The 25689-nt window shown below is 42.5% G+C and overlaps 1 protein-coding gene across 2 annotated transcripts in view; it reads right to left on the reverse strand.

Moving 5' to 3' along the window:
• CHST11 (carbohydrate sulfotransferase 11) overlaps positions 1–21417 on the reverse strand; it is a 162221-nt gene extending 140804 nt beyond the window's left edge. Inside the window, exon 1 of one of the 2 annotated variants that reach the window (XM_064702553.1) lies at positions 21166–21417. In XM_064702553.1, coding sequence (XP_064558623.1) covers positions 21166–21268 — 103 coding nt within the window. In that variant the 5' untranslated portion in view covers positions 21269–21417. Of the gene's footprint in view, positions 1–21150 lie in introns of both variants that reach the window. The other variant, XM_064702554.1, reaches the window with a different exon arrangement.
• Positions 21418–25689: the final 4272 nt, after the last annotated feature.

Below are 25689 nucleotides of genomic sequence, written 5' to 3' on the forward strand. Positions count from 1 at the left end.
TAATATTGGGATTCATATTCCAGTACTCAGCAACTTGCAGGTATGCAACTCAAATTCCTTCTTCATTTCCCTCCATCCAATAGAAGAGATGAGTTGGGAACTGTTAGGGAAGTCTTTAATAATTAACTAAGGAGAGGGGAAAAACCTCACCTCTTTTGTTATGCTTCACTAAATTTGTTCTTTATTCAAATACTGGTCAATTATTTTTAAAAATGAGAATTAAAACCACTTTCACATACTATTATCAGGGCATTGATTCCCCTACCCATATAGTATCTACTTACCAGGAGATACATAGCATATCTGTAAGAATGAACCTTTGCTTGACAAACAGGGGTTTCTCTTAGGCATTCCCTCAAGCACTCATTCATTTTAATGGTGTATGCTTCACATTGAAATTCAGCCTTGAAGATGTTAATTATTACTGGTGTTTCATTGTCCTTCTAGTGTTCTACAGCAAACCCTGATGAAATCTGTCATGTGCTTTATTTCACACTGCAAAGCCTACCACGAGCAGAGTTGGTTTGGTTTCTTTTAACCATTCAATGCTTTCAGGGTGCATACCTGGTTGACACACCTTTGAAGTCACCTTGCTCTTCATCTACAGGACTTTATCTCAGCCACTTAATTTGCTCTACTCACACAGCCAAAAATTGTGCCTTTCACAAGTCTCCAAAGGTTCGGGCGTGAATCAGCTTTTTAACACAGCTTTTCCCTGTGATAGGAGACATTATAGTCTGTAGATCCTAAGTTGTGTTGATACATTTGCCAACAACTGAACTCAGATATTGCCAAATTACACAAAAGATAAAAAAAAAAAAGTCACATAACTAGTAAGAAACTTGAGGGATAAAAAGGATAACTTAAAATTTGTTGCTGTGATCACATACCCAGGAACAGAAGTAGAGACAGGATAGAAGAGGAAATTCCCAAATACAACAGGGACAACATGAATTAAGCTTGCAGCCCATCAGCACTTACCTGTATTCAAATAACCTCCTAAACATCATTGCATGAAGCATGAGATGCAGCAAGAAAAGCACAGCATGTTGGAAAAACATGTCTATAAAGGGAACTCCCTCATTTGCCAACCAGACATACCCACTGTCACCAATTAGCATTAAAGCCATGCATCCCCTCAGCCAACATAAAGCACATGCCAAATGTTTCTAGTGTTGTTCCACTATATTAGATATAGAATTCACATGCACAATTCACTGATAAAATGAACATGGATTACATTCTAGTTCTTCATCTCAATATCATTTAATACCATTTATTTCACATCAAATTAGAAGATGTTTCAAGTTACTTAGCAATAAACTCAACCAAATACACAGGGTGGCACTGCACAGAAGTGTAAAATATACTGATACAGGCAAATATCTCCAGCATGAGGCCCTCACCAGTAATCCTGAGAGTATTCAGCAATGTAATCCACTGTTTGTACAGCCTCCTAGGCCTACCATCAGACAGTGCTGAGAAGGTTCAGACACCAGGACAATTGCTACTCTACTAGTTCATGCACAACTTCTGTCCCATCTGCCACAAAGTATGCAGGAAGGAAGCATCTTGCACTTAAGTGGTTGTCTTACAGGAGACTTCTGAATTCAGGTTTGCATGCTTTTTTCAGATATTAGATTCAAATTAGGTCTCACTTTGCTCACAAATTTCCCACTGTGTCAAGATCCTAACATAACCACAGCCACACCAAGTATCACAACTTACAAGCAAAGTATGGAAATAAGTGAAAAGTGCTCAGCATGGACCAGGATGACTCAGTAGGTGATCTTTCATACATACATATAGCTAGATAAGTAAACAGGGGTCCCTGGGGAGGAGGGCTGGTTGTCACTTCAGAAGGGTACATTTTGAATTAAATAAATAATACACATTAGCAGTCTAAGAACTCATTAGTATTTTGTAAGTATTTTACATATTAAATTCTCTGAATTCTAATGACACTAATGGGAAAGCTGAAGGCAGAGCCCAAAAACCAAGCTGTCAAGCACTTTAAACTTTCTCATGGAGAACTGGCAATTTCAGATGCTGTAGGTCAGCCAGCTGATAGTGATCCTACAAAACCATGCTATAAAAAGACTGCCGTAGCTCAGTGACAAAATAAGAAATGAGAAACTTTTCTTTTGATTTCTTCTTAAATAGCTTTTCCACAATCTTACACACACACACACAAAAAGAGCTTTTAAGTTTTCTCCTTTCTCATTTCGCTGAATTTCTCTAACACAAAGTAGCTATGAAAGCAAGAAACTATTAAACTGTTCATTGAGGACAGCAATTAAACGTGCTAGAAGGAGAGGGCATAACCACCAGGATATGAAGTCCCTTTGGCTGACCACCTTAGCCAAGTAGAACAGCTTCACAAGGCAGAGGGAACACCAATCCCCACAGCTCAATGCCATGGGCTCCCTTCTGAAAAATGGAGAGTCACAAAGTTTATTTTCCATGCTTCACTGGGAGCCATTTGAGGGACACAATTTCATCTCAATTGGGTAAAGCAGACAGAACTCAAGAATTTCAACTTCCTTAGGCAAGTAAGCTTTGAAAACAAGCAATTTTGCAGCCGGAGATAGGAAAAAGGAAAGAAAGGAATAGGTCACTGAAAAGTTAAATAAAAACAGAAAAAGGTCAGTTAAAATAATTTTTAATGGGATACTAACAAAGGAAGTCAGATGAGTGCTGCAGTGTTCTACATATCTAGTGATTAAATAAAACAAAACACCAAAGGCAAAGGATTTGACCTATTGTGGAGTCATGCCTGATCAAAAATATTTAATTAAGACTCTGGGGCTTGTTCAAAGACACCAGAAACAGTTTGAAACAAAAAGTTTTCGTAGCACCACCAAAAACTAACTGTTAGGAGCACGTTGGAGGTCAGGCAGCTTACACTGAGCTTGGAATAAAAAAGTAAAATAAAAGGAAAAAAAAAAAAAATCCTTTCTCATCTCATCTGTGTCCACATCACAGAGCATTCCCAGGAAGTCTTCACTTGACAGCAGACCCTGAAGCAGCTTAGACTGACACATATCCTCTTGGCTTTCAGTGCTATCTGTGCCCAAGGTAGATCTAGAGGTGACCTAGAATCAGAACATTTTCAGCACCCAATTCACATTCAAAGCTTCATAAGTTCTTCTTAAAAAAATAGGAAATCTTGGATAATTAGATAATTTCATCCTTGCTGAGAATGCTTCCAAAACACAGAAGTGATCATAAAATTTGGATCACTGATGAAGAGAAAGTGCCTTATGAGCTCTTTGGATCCTGCCAAAAAAGATACAGCCGTTATCGCCAAATGTTGCATTCTTTGCAATTTCGAAGCAGACGCGCCTCTTCCCTGTACCAGTCTATTACAGTCCCCTCCAGATTCACTTACTGGAAAGGGAAAATAGAAGGAATAAACTTAGAGACAACAGTAAATCTGCTTCTTGCTGAAACTCTGATGCTGAAACTCCAGCTCAGATGGAGCTGAGGGAGGGCCATCCTGACAGCTCACCTGGCTGTGACTGTGCATGGTGACACCTGCCCTGACCTCGCTGCCTGTTTGCACTTGCAGCTCCCCAGCAGCTCTCACACCACACTGACCTCGTGGGCCAAGGCATCACACTTCCTAAAAACTGCCTGAGGCACACACATCCCTCCAAAAAACATGATTCTGATGATCTGCCTGATCAAACAGGCAAGTGCTAGAGATGCCAGAGCAGTGGGGCTGGAGCAGAAAGAGCAGGACAAAGACAACTGTATGCAGGTGACACACATCAGATGACATACAGAAAACTAACATAAGAAATACAAAATGGGTTCAAAAAATGAACAGACTCCTGCTCCAAATGGACATCCAATTGTTTTACCCTTGATTTTTTTCACAGCATTTCCCAAAGAACTCCCACCCACCTGGGACCTCCTGGCACCCCCGTGCTGTTCATCCTCCCCTCCCAGCTGTCAATATATTACCTCACATTGGTGAGCAAAGGCTGGAAGATGATTCTATGGGATGAGTGCTTTCCTCCACTTCAGCTATGCCAATGACTTGATTTTGAAAGTTGTGCCTGTAAGGGTGATTTAAAGGTGTAACTTACAGCTACAGGCACATCTGTAAGCATGTTTCTGAAAACATTCTCTGGATTGGCTTTTCATCACTGTTAGCCATAAGCACATTAGTTCTACACAATGATGCAGTAGCAGCTACAAGTGACTATCCCCCACCAAAGCTGCTGGTCTCAGAAGGCTACCCAATCCTCCCCAGCCTCCCTCCCTGAAGGAAGGCAGCACAACCCTACTCATAAATGCTACAACTTCAAACACAGCCAAAGCCACTGCCTTCATACATTCATCTTTTAACTTCCTAGCAACAATTCTCTTTCACCAGAATTCTTCATGCCACTTGCACTTTATTTTTACTGAGGTCTCTTCTTACAATGCTTACAAGTATACAGTCTCACCTTCATCTTCAATAAGTCTTTTAAGCCTCAAAGTGTGAAGATTTTCAGTACAATGGTGAATTTTTCACTTGAAGTTTAAGTATGGAACAAAATCCCACTTTAAAGCAAGACGCCTCAGTCTGACACTCAAGCTTGAAACAAAGTGACATTTAGGCTTTGATCCTCAATCTTATTCGCAAGTCAGCTTTGGAAACGGATCCAAAGTTATCAAGGACCAGTCTCTGAATCAATTTCAAACATGACCCAAATTGTCAGTCTTGCAATTAAGATCCCCTCTGCAGAGATTAACATTGTATAAATTGACATAAGTTTAAATTCTCCTTCCGTAAAAGTAAATTTTTACAGCCAGATCACTTAAACTTTCCATTCACAGTTTGGCTTCACCAGAAGTCCAACCCCAAGACTGAGCTCTTGGATGCCATGAAATCTGTCTCTTTCAGACTAATGTAAATCAGGAGGGTTGGTTTTTTTTTTTCCCCAGACAATATATGAAGATAAAACAAGATTCATTTGTTTTTCATGTGAGTGTTGTATCTGCTTTGTCTTCTTGCCTTCCTTCAAGGAGAACTGCCAACACCCATACTTCCAGCACTGTAGTAGACCCTGGGAAAGCCAAGCAGTAGGACTGCTTCTGCCACTGCAGTTCTACAGCAACATGGAAAGATCAAAATAAAAATATCAAACAAGTCCATTGCCAGTCTTGCTAGAAAAGTCCTAACAGACTCTCCTATGGCTTCTAAGCACTCCTGGTCATGCTGTCAACTAATTACTTGTGCTTGTCAGTCAGTCCTGTGCACAGGTGGAAATACTGTCCTCCTCCAAAGGTATTGCCCCTGAATAATGTATTTCAGGAACAGCAACAGCAGTCAAGTACAAGACAGAAATCACAGCTAAGAATATCCAGTAGTGAAACACAAACCCTAACAATATTAATCAATAATGCATTATAAAAATGCAAGCCTTAGCTTGCACACTAAATTGCCACTTAGTGGCACACTAAATTGCTCATAAGAAAGGATTAATATATTCCTGTCATAATGGAATTGAGTGACACACGATTGAGAATTAGGAGAAGTTGTCCATACTGCTGCAGACAAATTGCTCTCACTGTTACCTCTCAATTTAATTTGAAGTATGTGTTAGCACTGATAACCCAGCCCTAAGGTGGTGACTGCCAGAATGAAAAGTATGGCAACACTGCAAAAGAATACTCATTTGCAAATTAACTAGGATACATGGCAAAATATTAAAAATGTAAGTTAATTAAAATTCTAGTTATCAGTTTATTATTCCAACACAAACTGCAGAATCTTTTGCTAGTTATGTTGACACTTCAGTTGAATCCACATGTTTCTTCTGCTCAGTCCTTCAGAAGTACAATGCCCTCCTTCCAGAAGAACCTCTGACAGAGCTAAGAGTAAGAAGCTCCAGTGCACAGCAGCTCCCTTTTTCCATACTTACAAAAAAGCTTCCCTTGCCTTAACATCAAGCTGCAGGCAATGGCTTCCTACATGCACCCAGAGGTTCCAGCGGTGTTCTTTATTTCATGAAAGCATTTCTTCTAACAATATTAAGTTCAGTAATCTCTTTTTACTTATACTGAAATTCTGACTCCAAAAAACCCTACCTGGTGACATGTTTCTCCTCAGTACTAATGCTCACTAATGGGAGTATTTGAAAATCCCACATTTTCAAGACCAAAAAATTCAATTAGATGTGTGCTTTGACCAGCTTTTGCCTGCTACACCACCAGTTCCAGCTCAAGAGGCACCAGGAACTGCAAGGAATAGCCCAGCATGGAATAGCAGGGTGTAGTTTGCATGCCAGCACCACCACAGCGAGACAAAAGGGCTGAAGAGGAAGCAACAAAAGCCATGACCTTCAATGTTCTTGCATGTCACCAGCCAGCTCTGCCAGAGATCAAACACTTGGAAAGTCAGTCCTGCCCCTCTGTGAACACATGCTAGGCTATGTGTATCCATTTAGCAGGAAATTATTGGCTTTCCTTTGAATAAATATTCCTGATGAAATAGATTCCCCTAGGAGAGATTGCTCCTCCTAAATTATGCCTTTGCTTTCTGTCCTGAAGGTATACTCATATTTAGCTTCCAAAACTGAGAAAGTCTAAGAGCCAAGGTTAACTATAACCCACCACACAAAACACGAAACCCTTACAACCATGGTGGTGATCAACTGGCACAGCAAATCTTCTCACCACCTACCACTTGTCTCTGGGTTCCTCTGTAGCACAAGCCCATATGTGGGGGCTGTCAGAAGAGCTTCTTCAGGAGCTGGTAAGGTAGTAAATCAAAAATGAGCTAGCAAGCCTACTGCCAGAACCCTGAGGGAACCAAGAGATATCAATTGACTCAACCAATCTTTCTAGAGTCGCACCTCTGTTACTAGGACAATCACTTCCTTCCCACCATGCTTGTCCTTGTTCCACTAACATTATCCAAAGACATGATCATTCAGTAGCAAGCCTGAAGCTTCCTAGGTTGAAGTCCCAGCTCTTCCAACCACTTCCTGAAGTTATGGGCATATGCTAGGAAGGAGGTTAGTTTTACTGATCTGGCCAGTTTACTACAACCTGGTCTCCCAACATAGCAGATGACCCACACAAGAACATTGCAGGGGCACAACTCATCCCAACACAGATGTCATGAGAAGCATGCTGCTCACAGAGACAGCTCAGCCCAGTGCCCTACAAAGCAGAACACTGCCTGTCCCAGAAAGGAGGCCACAGGACTAACTTACAGAGCACAAGCTCACAGTACTGGTAGAAGGCATTTCAAGATATGCAGGGAAGAACACAAGTGGGGAGCTACAGACAACCGTTGTGCTTGGCTTACCATGCTGCAGACATGGGTGTACATATGCCTACTCCAGTAGTAATGAAAGGATGAGTGTTTTCTCCATCCATACCTTGGAGCTCCCATGTAGCCTGTATCTGACACAAACCCATTTCAAAGAAATTGCAGAAGTGAGGCGATAATTGGGGTCATGCACAGGCTCACACTTGAGTTTGAATAAATCTGTCAGAATTTTCAGTTTTGGTAGCCAGCAATTGTTTTCAGCAGTAATTTGCTTTTCTATTGTGCTGGTGATATCCCCTACCTATGCTCAGCTGTTCAGGTTCACAGAAGCTCTGTAACATACACCACTGTTGCTGCTCTCTGTCAGGCCCATCAGACTCCTTGCCCTCAACATCTGGTCTGCTTTGTGCCTGCCACAGGACCATGCTTCAGCCGAGCCACAGAGGTGGAGTGTGCCCTGGCACTGCAGAAGAGCAAGAACAGAGATAAAAGCAAGGCAAGAACCAACTCCTCCTTCCTGAGAGCCAATTGCTTTGGTCCACTTGAACGGGAACTCATCTTTGCACCCTTTGTTCTGGATCAACACCCTTCACAAGAAGTCCCAGTCACACTTTAGCCATGAGTGCAGAAACAGGGGGTTCTCAGATCATATTCATTTACAGCACAATTCCCTTGCAGCTGCCTTGCTTGCGTATGAGAAAGTGAGATGCATTTGGGGCATAAGTGCTCAACTTGCGACATTGACCTGTGAGTACAACCCTGAGTTGCACTCACAGATTATTGGCAGCCTGGGAAGACAAAGCTTCCCTGCTCCCTGGGATCAACCTCTTCTCCCCAAGGACCAAATTACAACAGACAAAGAAAGAAGCAATTAAATAAAATCCGAGTTTTATCCCCTGAACTTGACAACATTTTCACATGTCAGAAAACTGCAAATCCATTTGCCAAAGGGCACAGGAACAGATGGGAACCGAAAGGGCTATTACATAAATTAAGCATGCAAACACTGGTTGTCTGCTCAAAGTCCAGCCCCTGTAATTTCCACATGTGCAGTACTTGGTGTGGCCATAGCACTATCCCCACATGCCCTCACTTGAGGTAGATGGGTGCACGTTTTTCCAGTTTGCTACATAACTACATGGTGCTTAAAACTGTCTGCAGCTAGAAAACATGACAAACATGACAGAACCCTGCTATTCCTAGCAAGGGAATCAAATGTGAAAAAAGGCACCACATGTATTTTTAGGCTATAATTGAAATTTTAAAGTGGTCCCTCCCCTGAACATCTGAACAGATGTAGTGTGCAAGCAATCCACTACCAGCCACAACTTGTGACAGAGCAACATTTTACATAATTCAATGCAAAATTAATCTGACAGATGAGGAAGAAGCAAACAAGCACCAGAACTCCAGACACAGATATATTTTTTATTATGCTTGACTGTGAGGGGGGACACAGAAACTTAGAGGTAAGCAAGGGAGAGAAAAGGTATGAAGAAAAGCCTTCCTAGATGTCTTGCAGTGATGACAAGAAGTCCATCTCTTCAAAATGCCAAAGAACTTCAGTTCATGGTCCTGTGCTTGCTGTCCTTTACTTGTGGCAAACAATCACACATGTTCAGTGAGACAGATGGGAAATGTTTTGTTTCCAAGACTGAGGTAAAAAAATAGCCTTTCAAACACATCAAGTAGCTTCCATTTTCCCACCTTGCACTGCATGAAGCATTGTTTCTAATGCCCCAGAATTTCATAGGAACTCAAAAAGATCCTAGATTGAGATCAGAGGCCACTCTGAGCAAACACATTCATGAAATGCTGTAGCAAGGTTTTCTTTTTCAAGGAATGAACATCAACCATGTCCCATAGGCACCACAGAAACATGGAGGTCTAAAAGGGAAGGATCTGGAAGAGCATCAGCCAGCAGCTGCAGCCCCTCACAGCGACAGCTGATCATATCTTCCTGACTTTGACTTTAAAGCTGCAATAAGAGAAGAATAAGCAAAGTGCAGGGACAACATACTTTACAGAGAGGCGCTATTTTAATTTACAACTATGTTAAACATTGGTGCATGAATAAAAACCCAGGATGCATCATGCACATCAGCCTTGATCAACATGTAAAAGCTCTGCTGACATAGCAAGACCATAGAAATGATACAGTTTCACTGTATGTGGGGTTTTTTTCCTTTATTTTAGTAAACTTAGATTTGCTGGCAAAATCTCTAGCAGACCTGGACACAGAGGTAAAAGAAAATGAAAAGAGAAGAGGCAGACCTTTTTCCCACTTATATTGATCCAGTAAAACTTTCAGTGGCAAAAGCTGTCCAAGCACAACACTATCTAGATTAAGTCCGGCTCGCTATTCCTGAGAACAGACTTCTAGGCACAGGTGTGGCCTCCACCTCAGTCTGGTCTCATGAAGGCAACACTTTGTACAGGAGCTTTCAAAAGGAGCTCTCAGAGCCCTGTGTATCTGCACCAGAAGCATTTTCTTGTCAGGAGCACTCCAAAGGACACAAGACTGTCCACAACTGTCATTCTCACAAGCAGAGAGCACACTTGAAGGTGCCTGCAGAGGCATTACTTGGGCTGAGTGCTGGGAACCGGGTTGTGCCTCATATCTAGCTTGCATATCGTCTATTCCAAGCCTATAAGGGATTGCAAACCTCAGATCATATAAGCTCAAGAAATCCACCCTACCCCTCCAGTTTCATTCCTAAATGTGTCACTAGCCTGGTGGGAAACCATTAAAAAAATCCCAGCACACGTACCCTTCCTGACCATGCCTCAGTGTTCCTAGCTATAGAGTGAAAAAGAAAGCCTGAACCTACTTTGTGCACCATTTTGAAGACTCCTGATTAAAGTATTAACTGTCCCAGAAGTAGATTTGGACCCAAATTCTCAAAGATTTCCAAAAACACTGCTCATAACTTGCTCCCAATGAAAGCTTCAACTGCAACAGATAGTATCAAAGTACAGACTCATCATTAACCAATATACAACACACATGGCTTGACACTAAGCAGTGTTTCTGGACTCCCAAAATGCTGAACAAGTACACCAAGCATAAACCATTCTAGCAAAGTAAGAGTGGTACAATCTGATGACAAGAGATCCCCTCACAGCTGGAACGGAAGCCTGAAATAAATCTCTTGGTCACATCCCAATGAATGCAGAAACAAGCAAAAGATCTGAAGAGTACAAAAAAAAAACCATCCTAAAAGGATGGGGGGAAATGCTTCTGTAAAGACTGTCAGTGGCAAAAAAACCCAGTTAGTTTAGACAAACAAGAATTATGGCCTGTTTCCCTTGGTGCCCAGGCACACTGGGGGGAATGAGGCCTTTCCAGCTGCACAAAGAGTTCTCACAGTACTGTGTTAACACGCTGGCTATAGCATTCTGGAGATGGATGAGGCTGTAAGGGCACTGACATTATACTGATATATGGACTTCAGGCATTACTAATCATTTAGACACAATAGCCCCGCGTATACTTTTGCTTTGCATCCTCTGCAAATATTCTCCTCTCTCTGCTCTGGAAGTTTTTTCTTTAAAAGTGTTCAGGAAACAGGCACAGAATGGGGAAAGACTCACCAGCAACACTGATGTGCTCTGGGGAGGACAAAGAAAAAAATGAAACAAAAACAAACCACAAAAAAAAAAAAAAAAAAAAAAAAAACACAAAACAAAAAAACCCACACAAGCTGGATCAGGACAGCCAAATATGAAGACAATTTTAATTAAATCATGTCTATCTTATATCATCTATTTCAGCTAATTTAGCATCTCAAACAAGTATTATCTCAAAAGAGTTAATAGCTCTAGAAGCCCCAACTTTTTCACAGTTATTTTTCTTTAATGCAATTACATTTTTGCTGCTGCACCAGAAATATTAATAGCCTTTTCTGCATGAGACAGAGAAGCTCTACAGCAGGACAAGAAAGCTTCAATCCTACTGATGATCTGCATGCTAATAGTTACAGACAGCTTGTCTGTCAATGTAATCTCTACTGAAGCTATTGAAAATAGGCAGCACTCCTCCCAATACTTCAAGCATGCATCTCTTCAGGAAAAAAAAAAATCCATTCTCTTGACTGTAGAAAGGACAATAACTGGGAAAACAGACAAGCAAAGCTGTTGTTGCTCTACTGTATACTGGTCTGTAGGAAGACACAGAGGGACAAATTCTGCTCTTCATTACAGTACCTATGATCCAGAATTGATCTAACCTAGTCAATGGAACTGACCCAGATATACAGGGGAGAAAGAGTCCAGGGCTCCAACCAAGCCTGCAATCCTATATTTCTATGTCCAAGGAGAAAGTACGCCCTTTGTAGAATCCAAAATCCTCTGCTCTAAGCACAGTAGATCTGACCTAGTACTCACCAAAATCAACTGAAAAGCAACCAGTGTCTCCAGTCATTATGCAGACCTCATGCCATCCACCCACCAGCAAATTCAAACCACTTAATGTACACCTTTCAGAAAAAAAAATTCTTATGTCTTGCCCAAAACAAAACCCCAAACCCAACACTCTAGTAGGGAGCCATGTTCACTCTATCTGAGCTTCCCTAATCTTGCCACAAGGACAAGTAAGACTGATTTGGGAAGAGAAGGAATGTGGAGAGGCAGAGATTACCTGGCACAGCCCACAGGATTGCCCGTGCCATAGTGGCAGGAACTCTGCACAATGTCCAGCTGACTGATCCTGTAACAATTAATAAATCCAGCAAGTGGGACAGATCACGTGTCCAGTCACCCTTTTAGTCCATCACACTCTGGTGTATTGCCCCAGTGATAAGCAGTTACTTCAACTTTATAATTACGTGCACACATACACATGCCTAATTCTAAAGATAAAACTTATCACCAGCTTATCACCATCTGGAAACTCAAATGTATTTTAGAAGTTAATCAAGACCAAAATACACAATCAAGACAGGCTTTATCGTTTTGTATTTATGACACCAACTGACACATTTTATTAATCATCAAGTCTTTAAAAAGTGTTAAGGCCCTCCTCCTCAGTTACTATAAATTTTCTGCTACCACTTCCAACACAGACTGTAAAAATCCAGACTACTAGAAGGACATATTCCGTTCCTGGTACCCACCAGCATGGGTGCAGAATGTGCTATTCCACATCAGGTCACTTCAGATAATACAGACATTTTTGTTCTGCCTGCATACCAATCAGCTTTAAAGCACTATGATGCAAATAGTCTTTTAAAGGATTTTAACTATCTAAAGCTCTTTGTTTTAAGACAAGGTATTACAGTAAAGATCATCCATGAGATCCAATTACAGTCACCTTAATAATTATATGTCTACCTTGACTAATTCAAAAATCCCTACAGGCTATCCATTTTGAAGTTTGATTCCTTTATACAATCATTTATTAGCCAAAAAAAGCATGACAATTACTAGCTACAATGTCATTTATTAAATTAATTCAGAAGGCATTACTCTAAGGGTCTTGAAGCCCACCTTTTTATCATTTAGAAAATGTATCTTGAGTGTCAATGCCTTAAAAATTAATAAAAGACAAAAAAAAAAAAAGAATTCCACAGTTCCCTGCTTTTTACAGAGTACAGTGTGTTCAAGAAGTGGATTGAAACCCAACAAAGCCTTTTATTCCTTGTGGATTATATACGTGCACTCTGCAATTAAAATCTATGTCTCCTACCACTCAGTCAAATAACAAAAAGAGAAAATCTTTTGATATTAAGATGACTAAGGAGGGCATCTTTTAGCCTGAGACAATACTCAAAGAAACCAAGGCTGCCTCTCCCTGCCAAAAGAAGGGCAGACAACATTTAAGGATGTGAGCATTTCACACCTGTTTTTGCACAGTGCAGGCAACTTACCTCCATGACATGTGTTGGATAGAGCTACCATCTCTCAAATCCCCAGAATCACAGTGCTGTGAGAAATTCTGCTTGATTGCATTGTTTGTATTTTCCATTTCCCCCAGCACCTTCTTTTACATTTTTTCATAGGAGTGTGAAGCCATTTCAGCAGTGATTGATAGTAATGGAGCAAAGTCATCCCTCAGTGTCTACAGCCTGGCACAAACAAGACAAAGGCTATCTTGAAGAGGCACTCTTACTGTTTAAATAGATACCCTGACAAACTATAAAAATCCTTGCTCTTCTACAGCCTACAAAGAATTAATAAAATTATTCCTCTCTCAACCTGGATGTTTCCAAATGTGTAAGTTGAGAAAGAGTAGCAGAAATGAGAAACCACACTTATCACTCATTGCACATAGTAAAATAACAAAGACACCTATGTGGAGCACGTGGCACTTTTGCAATTTCTTTTAATATCAAAGAACTTCAGCAGCCTTGTTAGGAGAAAAAGGTTTGCACTGCAGAAATCTGTGCATTTGGATTACCTGGGCCACCAACTACAAATTTTGTAGACGGTGGGAAGATGAGTGAGTGCATGTGCACATTCATACACATTTGTGCACATAGCCCTCTTTTTTTTCCAGTCAGCATTTTATAAGTGCTCATACTTGGCTTTTTTAATGTACAGATTCAAATTTGTCAGGGGAAAAGACATGAAATACTCAGTTTCCAAATCTAGCCTCAATTTCAGTCAGTGTGTTCTAATGAACATTTTCCTTCAAATGTTCCAATGGCAGCCATCTTTATTTCTTTTAAATAGCATCCCCTTCTGATGCCTGTAACCTAAATGTTAATGCCTTATTCAGGACCTCATCTCTAATGTGTAAAATTAATATGACCAAAAGGAAAGCTGTCATCTGCTTTCATTGCCAACACTGGGCACAGTGTAAAAGGCAACCCAAAAAAGCATTACTATTTTAAAGTATTACTATTTTAAACTCCAAAACCCCTGGATAATTAAATTTTAAATGCATAAGGCAGTGAATTGGTTTTTTTTACACAAGGAAGCCTTCCTTGACTCCCATGGACACAAAGCTTCCTTACTGCAAATTAAAAAATGCTTGTGCTGCACCTACTTATACCATGCTGTTACCCAAAGTCCTGTTAGCATATCACAGAATTGAGAGTCCTGTCATCCACTGTGGCTCTCTGAGGCTTCCTGCCACAGAGCTTTTCAGTCCCCGAGTTCCTGTAGTGGAACCAGTAAAACACACCAGCTCCCACAGACATGCCTGCAGTTTCCATGTTCTGCCAGAGAGGCTCCCCACCAGCCTGCAGGGATCTGCAGAAAGGGCAGAGCAGAGAATGCACACTGCCACAGGACAGTCCTTGTGGATAAGTGCTCCTAATCTGTGCACAGGTTGCCTTCCATTAGGTAGTGCCTAGTCATGTTGACAGCACCAGAGGACACAGGGGAGGGAGCTGAAATCTAACATGGGCCATTCATGTGGAAACTTAGAATTTCAGTTCCACAGAAGGGAAGGGAGCTACTCCAGACAACTCCCCCAACAGCTAGCTCCTTATGAAGGAGCATGTGGGGAGGGCAAGAAAACAAACCATATACATTGATCAGCATTAAATGAAAAGTGGAGGATGAAAATATTACGCAAAAGAAGCAATGCAGAGTCCAAGTGCATATGAGGTAAAATTTTGGTTTATCCATGAAACCTTAGTTTCAGGTGCCAAATAATTACATCAAAGCGGGAACATACTGCACCCAATGCTGATTACAGCCACAAAATTGAAATCCAAGAAAATCCTGTGGCATGAACTGGAGATAATTAGGAACTGAATTCTTTTACTGGTTCACAGTAGCCTCTGGTGGTCTTATCCTCTAGTTAAGAGCACAAGGCTTGTGCCAGAAACACCACTTTGTCACACACAAGCATTCTGACCATAACAAAAGGATATCTATAACCTGGGTACTGAATCGCAAATAATGAGGAATTAACTGAACTAGTCAGAATTCTGACTGTAACAACAAATACCTTGCCCACAGAGATCCTATATGAATGAGCTACAGGGAACAGGAACATTCAAAAAAGCACAAACATGCTTTGAAATGTTATCCTTGTAAGATAGTAGGTGGCTGCTGAATCTATGTAACTCACCACAGACATGTCTTCATCTTTATCCTGGACATGCCAGGCCTACACAAGTACATCATTCCTGATCCTAATTTCATTCCTTTAATGTGAAGGGGAAAACTCTTTTCATTGATTTCAAATGGACCCTTCATCCATGCATCTTATGCTTCATTTTATGTATGTTGACACTTCAAGTCACACACAGAACTCAAATGTTTGCTTTGAACAGCACAAACAATCAGAAAGAAAAACCATCAGATTCAAATCATTGTGTCCCCCATCCCAGTCCTTAACTCCCTCAGGATTAACTTAGAGTTAATACATAATACATATGCACCAGCCCAAAAGGCTTGAGAGGAAAAAACACTGTGCTAGAATGACATTCACACAAGGACAACTGCAGAAGCTTTGTCAGGCAGGATTTGATATAGTACAGCTAGCAACAGAGTCAAACAAAATAGTGCCAGCTTTCAAAAAAGTAACATGAATCTAATTTCTTTCAATTGTCTGAACCATTTTTGAAGTTAATTACATGGTACAGTACAAGATAAATTACCTGCCACTTCTGAAGCATAATGGAAGCAACTTAAGAATTCAGAAAGAGAATGCTTATATTTCTGAATATGAAATAAAAATGAGATTCTAGTTGCAACAAATCAATTTTATCAATTTGTTCATAAAAAGCACTGGGCATTTCTGCTCTATATGCTGTTTTGCCGAGTTCAAGACAAAGTTTCCATGCACACTGACTTTATCTCTGAAAAAGTTAGCTTAAGCTGAGTCATGACACTTTACATCCGTGAATAGAGCATCAGTATGCTGAAAGTTAGGACAGTTACTTTCCCAATATTGATGTACAGTAATAATTTTAAAAAACTTATAAAAACCTACAAAGTAGAAAATGTAACAGTGGAGTAAAAAATATCCTGATGTAATAAGACAGGAATGCAACATAATTACCCAGGTAATTTTTGCTTGAACACATTCAGAGACATTTTTATTTCTTCAGTTCAGCAAGCAGTTGTTGCAAAAACCTACACTCATTTGCACTGCAACAGAAAAAGCTGCTCTTCTAATAAGATTAATATTCACTAACCACAAAGATTTTCACAAGATACAAAGAGCAGCTTAACTCTCAACTCAAAGCAATTCCAGACTACCAGTCTTTCTGGAGCATAGTGACCAGAGTAGGTTTGCTCACACTGATGACAGTTCCATGGAAATCTATGAAAAGCTTTTATAGGGACACCAACAAACACATATAGCACACAGCAGGGTTTCTGGGGGATGGATTTCATTGCATGCAATTAAATGAGGGCCGGTTTCTTGTGGCTGTCAAATTTCTCTGTATCCCAAACACAATAATTTAAAATCAGTATACAGGGTCCATCAAAGGAATGCCCCACACCCAACTGCCTTGCAGATCTCATTCTCCTTTGTAAGCAAAAGAGAAAGCAAGGATCAGTTGCAAGATTGGAGACTGCTGCATTGATTTTCAAATAGAATCTGCCATCAAAACCAATGGTAAGCTTGTCTTCAAACCTAAGGAAAAAAATCTCCTGTGGTCTGAGTTGTTCTGATATTTGAGCAAAGGCAGACATCAGCCATACCATTCTGCAAATGTAACTGAGATGATCATGGAGATGAGGCAAGTCTGACCTGTGAGATCTAGCCTTCATCAGCATCCAGAGGAGAGCAGTATGAGTCTAAAACAGGACATGGAAAATGGAGCAAAAAAAAAAAAAAAAAAGCAATGGGAGGGATGGGAAGGGAACCAGGTTTAGAATAAGCCAGTTTCATAAACCTGTCTGAGGTAAGATAAAAACAGTATTAATTATCCTGCCTCAATTTTACACCTTGGGGGATCCTAACACACCACCAGTGTGACCCCCAGCCCAGCAGAGCAGCTCCTGCCTCCACTGGGTGACTCACAGTCCCCCACCCGCTGCAGCTGGGAAGCAACAGAACAAAGCAAACATCTATGAAAGTGTAGGCAGGCTAAAGACCAGTGAGAAAACTGATTTCATAGGAAATACAGCAGATAAAACTATGATGGGCTGTCACATAAAAGCCCAAGACTGAGCTATTTCACACAGACTGAAGTTCCAGGAGCATGGAGAAATAATAAGCTTGCACTCAGTTATCTAGATAGCACATGGCAGGAGAGTGAAAGGGGGAAATATTTGAGCAAAAGAGACAGGGAAAATCAGCTATATATTGCTATATCTCCAACTATAGCAAACACTGCAGCATGGATTTTTTTCAGTAAAGGCTAGACAGGCAATGGGAAAACACATTGAAGTCCCCACTACCACTTCACCCCCCCCAGGAACAAACATAGCTTCAGATAAACCACAACAGCCAGGATTGTCTCCAGCATTTTCTTTACAGTGGTCCTGAGCACTGGAGAGATGCATAATTCACCTTCCCTCAACAACAACTGGTTGGGGAACCTAACTTGGGAGGGTGGGTTCCCAGCTCTTCGGTAATCTCTGACAAAACTCCGATAACGCAAAGGTGCAATAACCAAACAGCACATTTACAGCTGGCTTCCCAGCAAAGAATGGGAACACAGCCAAAAAGAGAAGAAACAGTAAAAACCACCTGATTTCCTTCCAGCATGAATGTGTCGGTATTTAAGATAGTGAACAAGGGATACCTTATATTCTTTTGCAAAGATAAGGCAAAGCTCATCTTCTCAGCTTCAGGCATTAAGTGCGTTTGTGTTGTTTGGGGTTTTCGCCTGTCTTTTTTTAAAAAAAAAGGTTTCTGTTAACTATGTAATTTTCTTTTTTTTTTTTTTTTTTTTTTCCCCAAAGAAAAACAAGCTATCAGCAGAAATTTGGGTCTCACACTTCTAGCAAGAGTTCCATATTCAGATCTCCTAAAATGGAAAATCCCCTCTAACAGATAAATCTTTATCTTAACCCAGAAGGGGTTGGACTCATCATCTGGTGGCCTCCTAGCATCTTTCACCTTCACTTTCTCTCACCTGAAACTGACAAGAATGCTCTGTAAGCAGCCTCCCGAAATTCACTGAGAGAACTCTGGGGCTCAAGAAGGACCTGACACTTCTCGCTGAGGACTTATCTGAAAATCTTATTTTCTCTCCAAAAGGTTTTGAGTGGGAGTTTTTCATCTAATTCTGATTGCAAAGTACCTCTGCCAGACACCATGGTAAGCTACCAACAACAGTGACACTGGCAAGCCAGAGATGAGAGAGCTCCCTCCTGCAGCCATCCAAAGACATGCTTCAGTGAAGACCAGCTAGAATTTAGAACACCCTTCAACAACAAAAAGGACATTAACCAAGATTTTGAAAGCTCTTAATACCTCCAGTCCCAGCATACACTCTGCCCAGGATCTGGCTCCAGTGAATTCTGCCACACAATAAAGGTTACAAGCATATGTTACAAAAAAAGACTTAATTCCTAAAGATGATCCACTACACAATGTATATCACATTCACAGGTCTACCACCTCCCTACTGACCCTTCAGGAACTCTACATTTATCTATCAGTTGCGTTATCACAATGGTAACATGTACAATGGCATAACATATCTGGGAGAGCAGCTGTCTGAGCCTTACAAAACATGTGTAACTGTGTAGGAACTAGGTACTGAAGCAGAACTTGAGAGCTTCCCAGCAGTTCCTGCCATGGAAACAGCCCACCAAAAAAAACCCCAAAACCTCAGAATAAGTTATGATGAAAAAGGCACAATAAAGGTTGTGTTCTATTTATTTCCAGATCTACTCCACTCACACTAACAACCTATGTGCCACACAGAAAACGGGTGCACATTATCCTCCCAGTGATTTCACAGCATCGCATTCTCTCCTCGGAGCTTATGCTAAATCCTTTGAACTGTACTAAAACATCAGCCTATTTATAGCCTCACAATATAATGAATATAAAGCCATAATCTCCAATAGTTAACTATAGAACATATTGAGAATTCTTAAAACATGATTTTTCTACATTCAAAAATTCACACAAGAATATTTAGCCTAATCTCTCACCTATTGCATGCAAAGTTTGTGTTCCAGCAGTATAATTCATCTGAAACAAGGGGAAATAATAAGTCTTGGCCAAATTTTCTGAATATGTCTGTAAACTATACTATCTGTGGAACTCCACCAATTAAAATATCACATTTCTATTCAATTGGTGAAGCTATGTTACAACCCATAATTCTGCATGGTGCCTTGAAGACTAGAAATAAAGCCTTCTCCAGGTCTGCTAAGGACAGAGCAATCCTTGTGAAACCAGTAAACATGGGACAGACACAGCAGGAAAGATAATAAATATGCTAACTTTCCCAAGAAGTTGGCAGGTATTAACACAGAAGGGCACCATACAAGAACACATTAATCAAGCAAATTATACCAACTCTGGAGGAGCAGACAGCTGATAGAAAAGCACCAAACACAACTTGGCTTCACTACAGAACAGCAGATCTACTGATTCCTAATTCTCTCGGTGCATCAAGCCTCTACAATTTGATGAAAAATTCTCCAAAAACTTTCAGGAAAAATCAATTCTCATAGAATCATTTAGGTTGGAAAAGACCTCTGAGGCTGAGTCCAACCACTAACTCAGCACTGCCAAGTCCACCACTAAACTATGCCTCTAAGTACCACATACACATATGGCAACTATGGGAGCCACAAACAGGGAAAGAAAAATTCGACCTGAATAGATCCTTTTTCCTTTCACTGGGCTGCAATTCCCTTATCAGCCACAGGTATATCCTGTAGGCAGGACACTTGAGAGCAGGCAGTAGACAATAACAGGTACGGCTGGGAAGACTCGCCTGCAGAGGAGTGTGGCCAGCCTGCCAGCTACAGCTGCTGGCCCACTGCGAGGTATCACTCCCTCTCACCTGCGTCGCTCCTCTGCTCAGCTGTCAGACCCCTCCAGAAAGTCACTGCAAGTGCAATTCCCACGTCATTTCTCAAGCAGAAGGGGGGAAAGTGAGACAGATCAATTTTTTTTTTTTTTTGCCATGCTGGACAAATTTCACCAAGCTACACAAAGCATCTACGAGGGGTCTGTGCACAAAGCTGACTCATTAAATTTTACAGCCCAAGCCCACCTTTGTGTGAATTAGTAGCTGATCGACGTGGGACTTCCCTGGGAGCCAGCATCCGCTGCCCCCGACACAGGTCCGTCCCTAGGATGAGGGAAACTGAAAAGCTGAAGTCGCTTTAGGTACCCGGGAGTGTGGATCCGAGGTGATCCCTGCACAACATTCCGCAGCCTGCGTCCCTGCGGACACCCGTGCCCAGCCAGCGGCTCTGCGGCCGCCCGAACACGGCGGGACCGGGCCGGGCAGCCGCCCCCGCCGCACCAGACAACTCGGGCGAGCTGAAGCGGAGCTGCCGCCGGCGGTAGTGGGTGCCCTTGCCGGCCGCGGTGTCCCTGACCCTTCCAAAAACGAAAAGATGAGAAGACGAAGGCCCGCGACCCCTGACAGGAGAGGGGAGCTGAGGTCGCGCTCCCGGCGAGGGGAACCCGCGGGGACCGGGCAGCTCCCGTCGCCCCTCAGCCATGAAGCGCTTGCCAGCCGCTGTCGTCTCCCTTCCCCCCTCACCAAACGCACAATATAAAGCGGAAAATAACAAAATTCTTAAACAAACCAACTTTCCTCCCTCCCGCGGGAAGTTTCCTGCGGGGGGCGAGGGGACCTTCCCGCAGCCACTGCGGGCACTGTGCTCGCCGCCACCGAGCCCCGCGCCTGCCGCAGCGGCGCCGGGAGCCGAAAGCTGGAGCCGGGGGCAGCCGGCGAGGGCTCCCAGGGCGGCCGCCACCTGCGCCGGCGGGGAGCGAGGAGGGCACCGCCCTCGGCGGGGCCGGTGCGGTTGGAGTGCCCTACCTGGGTACTACATACTTTGGAAATAGAAGATGACGAGGATGAAGGAACCCACAGAAGTGACCAGGACCATCCTGCACACCCGATTCATCCTCATTACTTCCAGCACCGCTGGCTTCATGGCGTTGTCCGGCGGCGCAGAGAGTGGCGGAGCGCGCAGGTCTAGTGCCGGGAACCGCTCCGCGTCCGCCTCGCACCAAAGCGCCGCCGCCGGAGGATGCCCGGACGCCCGCGCCCCGCGCCGGGGAGCGTTAATGCCGCGCTGGGCGTGACCATGCGGCGCGCCAGTCGGAGGGGCGCTCTGCGCGCGCGGAGGGGGGGGGAGGCGGGCCAGGCGGCGAGCCGGGGCGGAGCGCGGCCCCCCTCGCCAAGGGCAGAGATGGTCCCGCCCGGCGGCGGCGGGCGGGGACGAGCCGGGCGGCCCCGAGGGGCTGCGGGGGTGTGTGGCGGCCGCCGTCCGAGCGGCCCCGCTGCCCGTGAATTTGACCACCTCTGGGTCACTCTCGACCTCTTCAGGGGGGCGGGGTCCGGCAGCCGCCGGCGGGCAGGGGCATTCGTTCCTGCCTGGATATGCCCGATGCCCCTTTCGTGAAGAGAAATTCTCGCACTCTTAGCGGTGTCCGTCGCTCCGGTAACCCTAAATGCCTCCTTGCAGGTCTCCCCTCGCTCCGTAGGTTATGTTACAGCCGGTCCTTGCCGTCGTGTTTTGCCGATGCCGCGCTGTCCCGTCCGGGAGCTGTTCATTTTATCAGCGGCGCAAACACCAACTTCAGGCGCACGGAACCATCCGGGGGCAAACAGTGCCACCTGGCCTGACGGAAATGAAAGGGGCTTATTTTGTTTTCAAACCCAAGACTTCTAAGTTTTATGCATTAACTAACACTGTTCATTTATCGGTGGAGTCAAAAGGTCCTTGCGCCGCAGTCGGCCCGCCGAAGGTGGATCTACCTTTCCGTAATCGAGAGCAGCACCAGGCGATGAGGTACGAGCCCGTACGTGGGAGGAATGTAGAGGAGCTGCGAGCTACAGAACAAAAGGCCTCTGCCGTGCCCAAGCGAGCATCGGGTTTGGGACAGCTGGGGCTGCTGGGGAGCCGGGCACTGTGAGCGAGTGCGGCTCGGCGGAGCCCCGAGCGAGGTTTCCCAGCGGCGAGCCACACGGCACAGCCCTCTAACTGGGACTGTCCTCTTGCTCTGACCTGCACAGGTGTTGAAAGTACAGTGCTGAATGGAAATGTCTTCTTAGCAATATACCATTCATGTTTGTGCGGTGGTGACAGTTCTGTTTGTTCCCCTGACGCGCCCAAATACCACTTTGCTATTAGTTTTGTTTTTTGCTAAAATGAAGATCATTATACTGATGTTGATACCATCTTCTCGCATTAAGGGATTTTTTTGCTCTCACGCTTCTTTCTGCTCTTCTGATTAGTTGGGGGAGGGGGGGGGTCTTTAAAATGAAAATAGCCCTGAACAGTCTGAATTCAAAGATGGGAAGGAAGTGGAGTAAAACATACTTTAGGCTAAAAAAAATTCTCCAGCTTCCATCCCCTCCTATCACTGCCCCCTGCCCCCTCAAAAGAGGCAAACCCCACAAACAGACAACCCCAAACAAAACAAGCAAGCAAACAAACCCAGAAGGTATGAGTGTTCATTCCAGTTAATGGTGACAGAAACATGCAAAGTCATCAGAGTCATCTTCCTCTTTCCAAAAGCCAAAGATTTTACCTCAAGGATAAACCAGTAATTAGTTAGGCATTTGCAATGGAGTAGATTATTTAGTTTTGGCCTGGAGTTCCTTTTATCAGAAACAAATTCCATTGTTGATTAACAAAGGTTTGACACAATATTTTTCTTACTTTCTCTAGATTTTCTCCATTTTTTTCTTTTAGCAGTTTTAATATGCAGTGACCATTTTCTAGTCTTCCTAATGTAAAGGAAGCTTTAAATTTATTTTTCTCTTTTAAGTCCAAACTGCAAACATGACAAGAAGTCATTCTATGATAAGCACTAGACAAAGAGAAGCATTTCTATGTAATGCAAAGTGGTGGATAGTTAAGGCAGTCAGCAAAAGTCAACCAGAAGCAGAGCCTGGCATTTCAGCATCCCCTGGCAATACATGTGCTGCAGCACAACAGTGCACAGTATTTTAACAGAAAGAACTGGACTGTCTCCAGGAGCCTGGATAAGATATTGAGGACTGAGGGAAAAAGCCTAGAACTCAACACTCAGCCAAGTAACGCAACATAAATCTTTATACTGTTAGAGAAGGCGGACAGTTTTTCAGTGTGGCTTAAGAATAGTTACTTTTCTTTTTTTCTTTTTTTTTTTTTGTGAGCATCATCCTCTAATGGAATGATCGAGAGTTTTAAAGCATTGAGAAGAAAATCACCAGCTGTGTTGCCATTTATTTTTAAAAGAATATTATAAAGCAAAAGCATCAGTATGGACATTGTCAATTATAAACTCAGTATCCACCCAAATGCTTACAGCATCTCTGCAAATTTCCAACTATGACAACCTTCCTGGTGAGTCAGGACAGTATTTTTGAGATAGCCAGTTTTTTGTTTTCCCACAAAAAAAAGCATAACTGAGGTAACACAAGGAAACACAGTTGTCTTTCCAGGTGGTTGCCAAATTGTAGAATAAGCATATGAACAGCTCAGGCACTTCTTCTAAAGTATGCCTCTCTCTGAGTGGAAACTTCAGCAGCTCCAGAGCAGCAGGGAGTCTGGATAGTACTGTAGGTGTGATCACCTATCATTCCCATGAAAAAAAACAGCATTCAGTATCTCTGAATAAAAATTGTCCCGTCATCCAAGAGATATCTGGAAAGAAAAACTTAAGAGATTAAGAACTAGATGCCAGTGACATCAAAAGTACAGACAATATTTTGTGGATTATTTTGTATAATAAAAGAGCTTCACAAAAGAAACCCAACAAACTGCCAAACACAACCACCCGCATCACTATTTATTGATAAAACTCAAAAAATAGCAAAGCTGCAATTAAAGAATAGCACAGATGTAAATACAGCATGTAGTAAATTCAGGGTGCAATTTATCAAAAAAATTACAAGCAGGCTAATATTGAAGAGTGTGTTGAAAGGTTAAACAGAATGCCGTTAGAAAACAGAGGTATCTGTGAGACACATATAGGTTCCATGCAACTTTTTCTCTCTAAGGAAAGAATCCGAGAAAAAAAAGTTGTTTTGTTTTATACTGATAAGCTTCATACTTTAAAAACAGAGGGTGAAATTTTTACAGAATGTCTAATGTTGTTGAAGAAATACACACAAGATTTAGGAACGAAGGCTGCCTTCAGATCTGAAACAGAAACTACAAATTTCAGACTCTGTCTAACCTGAGACCATTGTGACTCCAATCCCATCACATCATAGGATAAAGTCAGGTGGATGAGAAAATCTTCTGGATGTATCTTCTGATTATTTTCTGTGGGGATAAGTTTTTAAGTTCTCTGGTGGGAACTGCAATATCATAAAGGTCTTAGGGTCTTAGGCTTTATCCCCCAAGGAATATGGACATTGCTTTAATGATTCCAGCCAGTCAGTGGACCTTTCATTTGACAAGCTGCCCTAAAATGTGCTGTCTGAAGGCAGGTGGACAAATAAATAACTATGTTAATATTCAGACACTCTCCCTACCTCAGCCTGAGATTGCCTGTCAGTCCAAAAGTGTTTGGCAATGTTATTCCATTAACATATGGTACCTCATTTTAAGATACTGAGCTCATTAAAAAAAATATGTGAGAATCTCCCTAACCCAGCTGATTCCAGTGGAATTAGGACAAAGCTAATTTCCCTACACAGATTTCTCAGTCTGCAACTCACTGTCTGCATGAATGAAAGGCCACCCATCTCCAGGAAGCCATCTTCGTAGAGAACTGAAAGACAATCCTTTCTGGAGCTAAGCAGATGTCTTGCCCCTTCTTCTTCCCTCCAAATAAATCCCCCCATGTACCTGTGAAGCAACCAGGAGAAGCAATATATGATGTATTTCAAGATTAAAATAGAACCTTCAAGCAAAATCTATACTTGATGTAAGAGCACTGTGGTATTAATTGTAAAGTTCTTAGTAACAAGACTTGGAGGTGATAGGCATAGAAGCAATTTTTAAGCTTGGCTTTGAAGGATGCAATTTCTAGAGGTGATGGATGTTTACACCTCTGCCCACTGCAATAAACAGCTGTAGGGGATCAAACCCAGTGGTCCAGCACTGTCCAGGACAATGTCATTGGCTTCAGAGGAAACATCAGTTTGCCCTGCAATAGGTAGTAGTGGTCAAGGTTGCCAAAAAATTCGTGTTTGCTTGTGACATTTATTAGGTAGAGCTTAGCTTTTGTCCTGCAATGCAAATGGCTTCACTTGGAGAACACTCTCCTGAAAATCAAATCCAAGAAAAATTCCAATGCATCCTGTCACCACAGTTACAAAGAGAGCAGCCTGGGCAAAGCAGACATTAAAATATTTGCCAAGTTCCATTGAAGTTCAGCTCTCTTTTTTTTTTTACTGTGTGTATACTTCCTT

This window comes from Zonotrichia leucophrys, chromosome 1A (genome assembly GCF_028769735.1).
Source record: "Zonotrichia leucophrys gambelii isolate GWCS_2022_RI chromosome 1A, RI_Zleu_2.0, whole genome shotgun sequence".
Lineage (NCBI taxonomy): Eukaryota > Metazoa > Chordata > Aves > Passeriformes > Passerellidae > Zonotrichia > Zonotrichia leucophrys.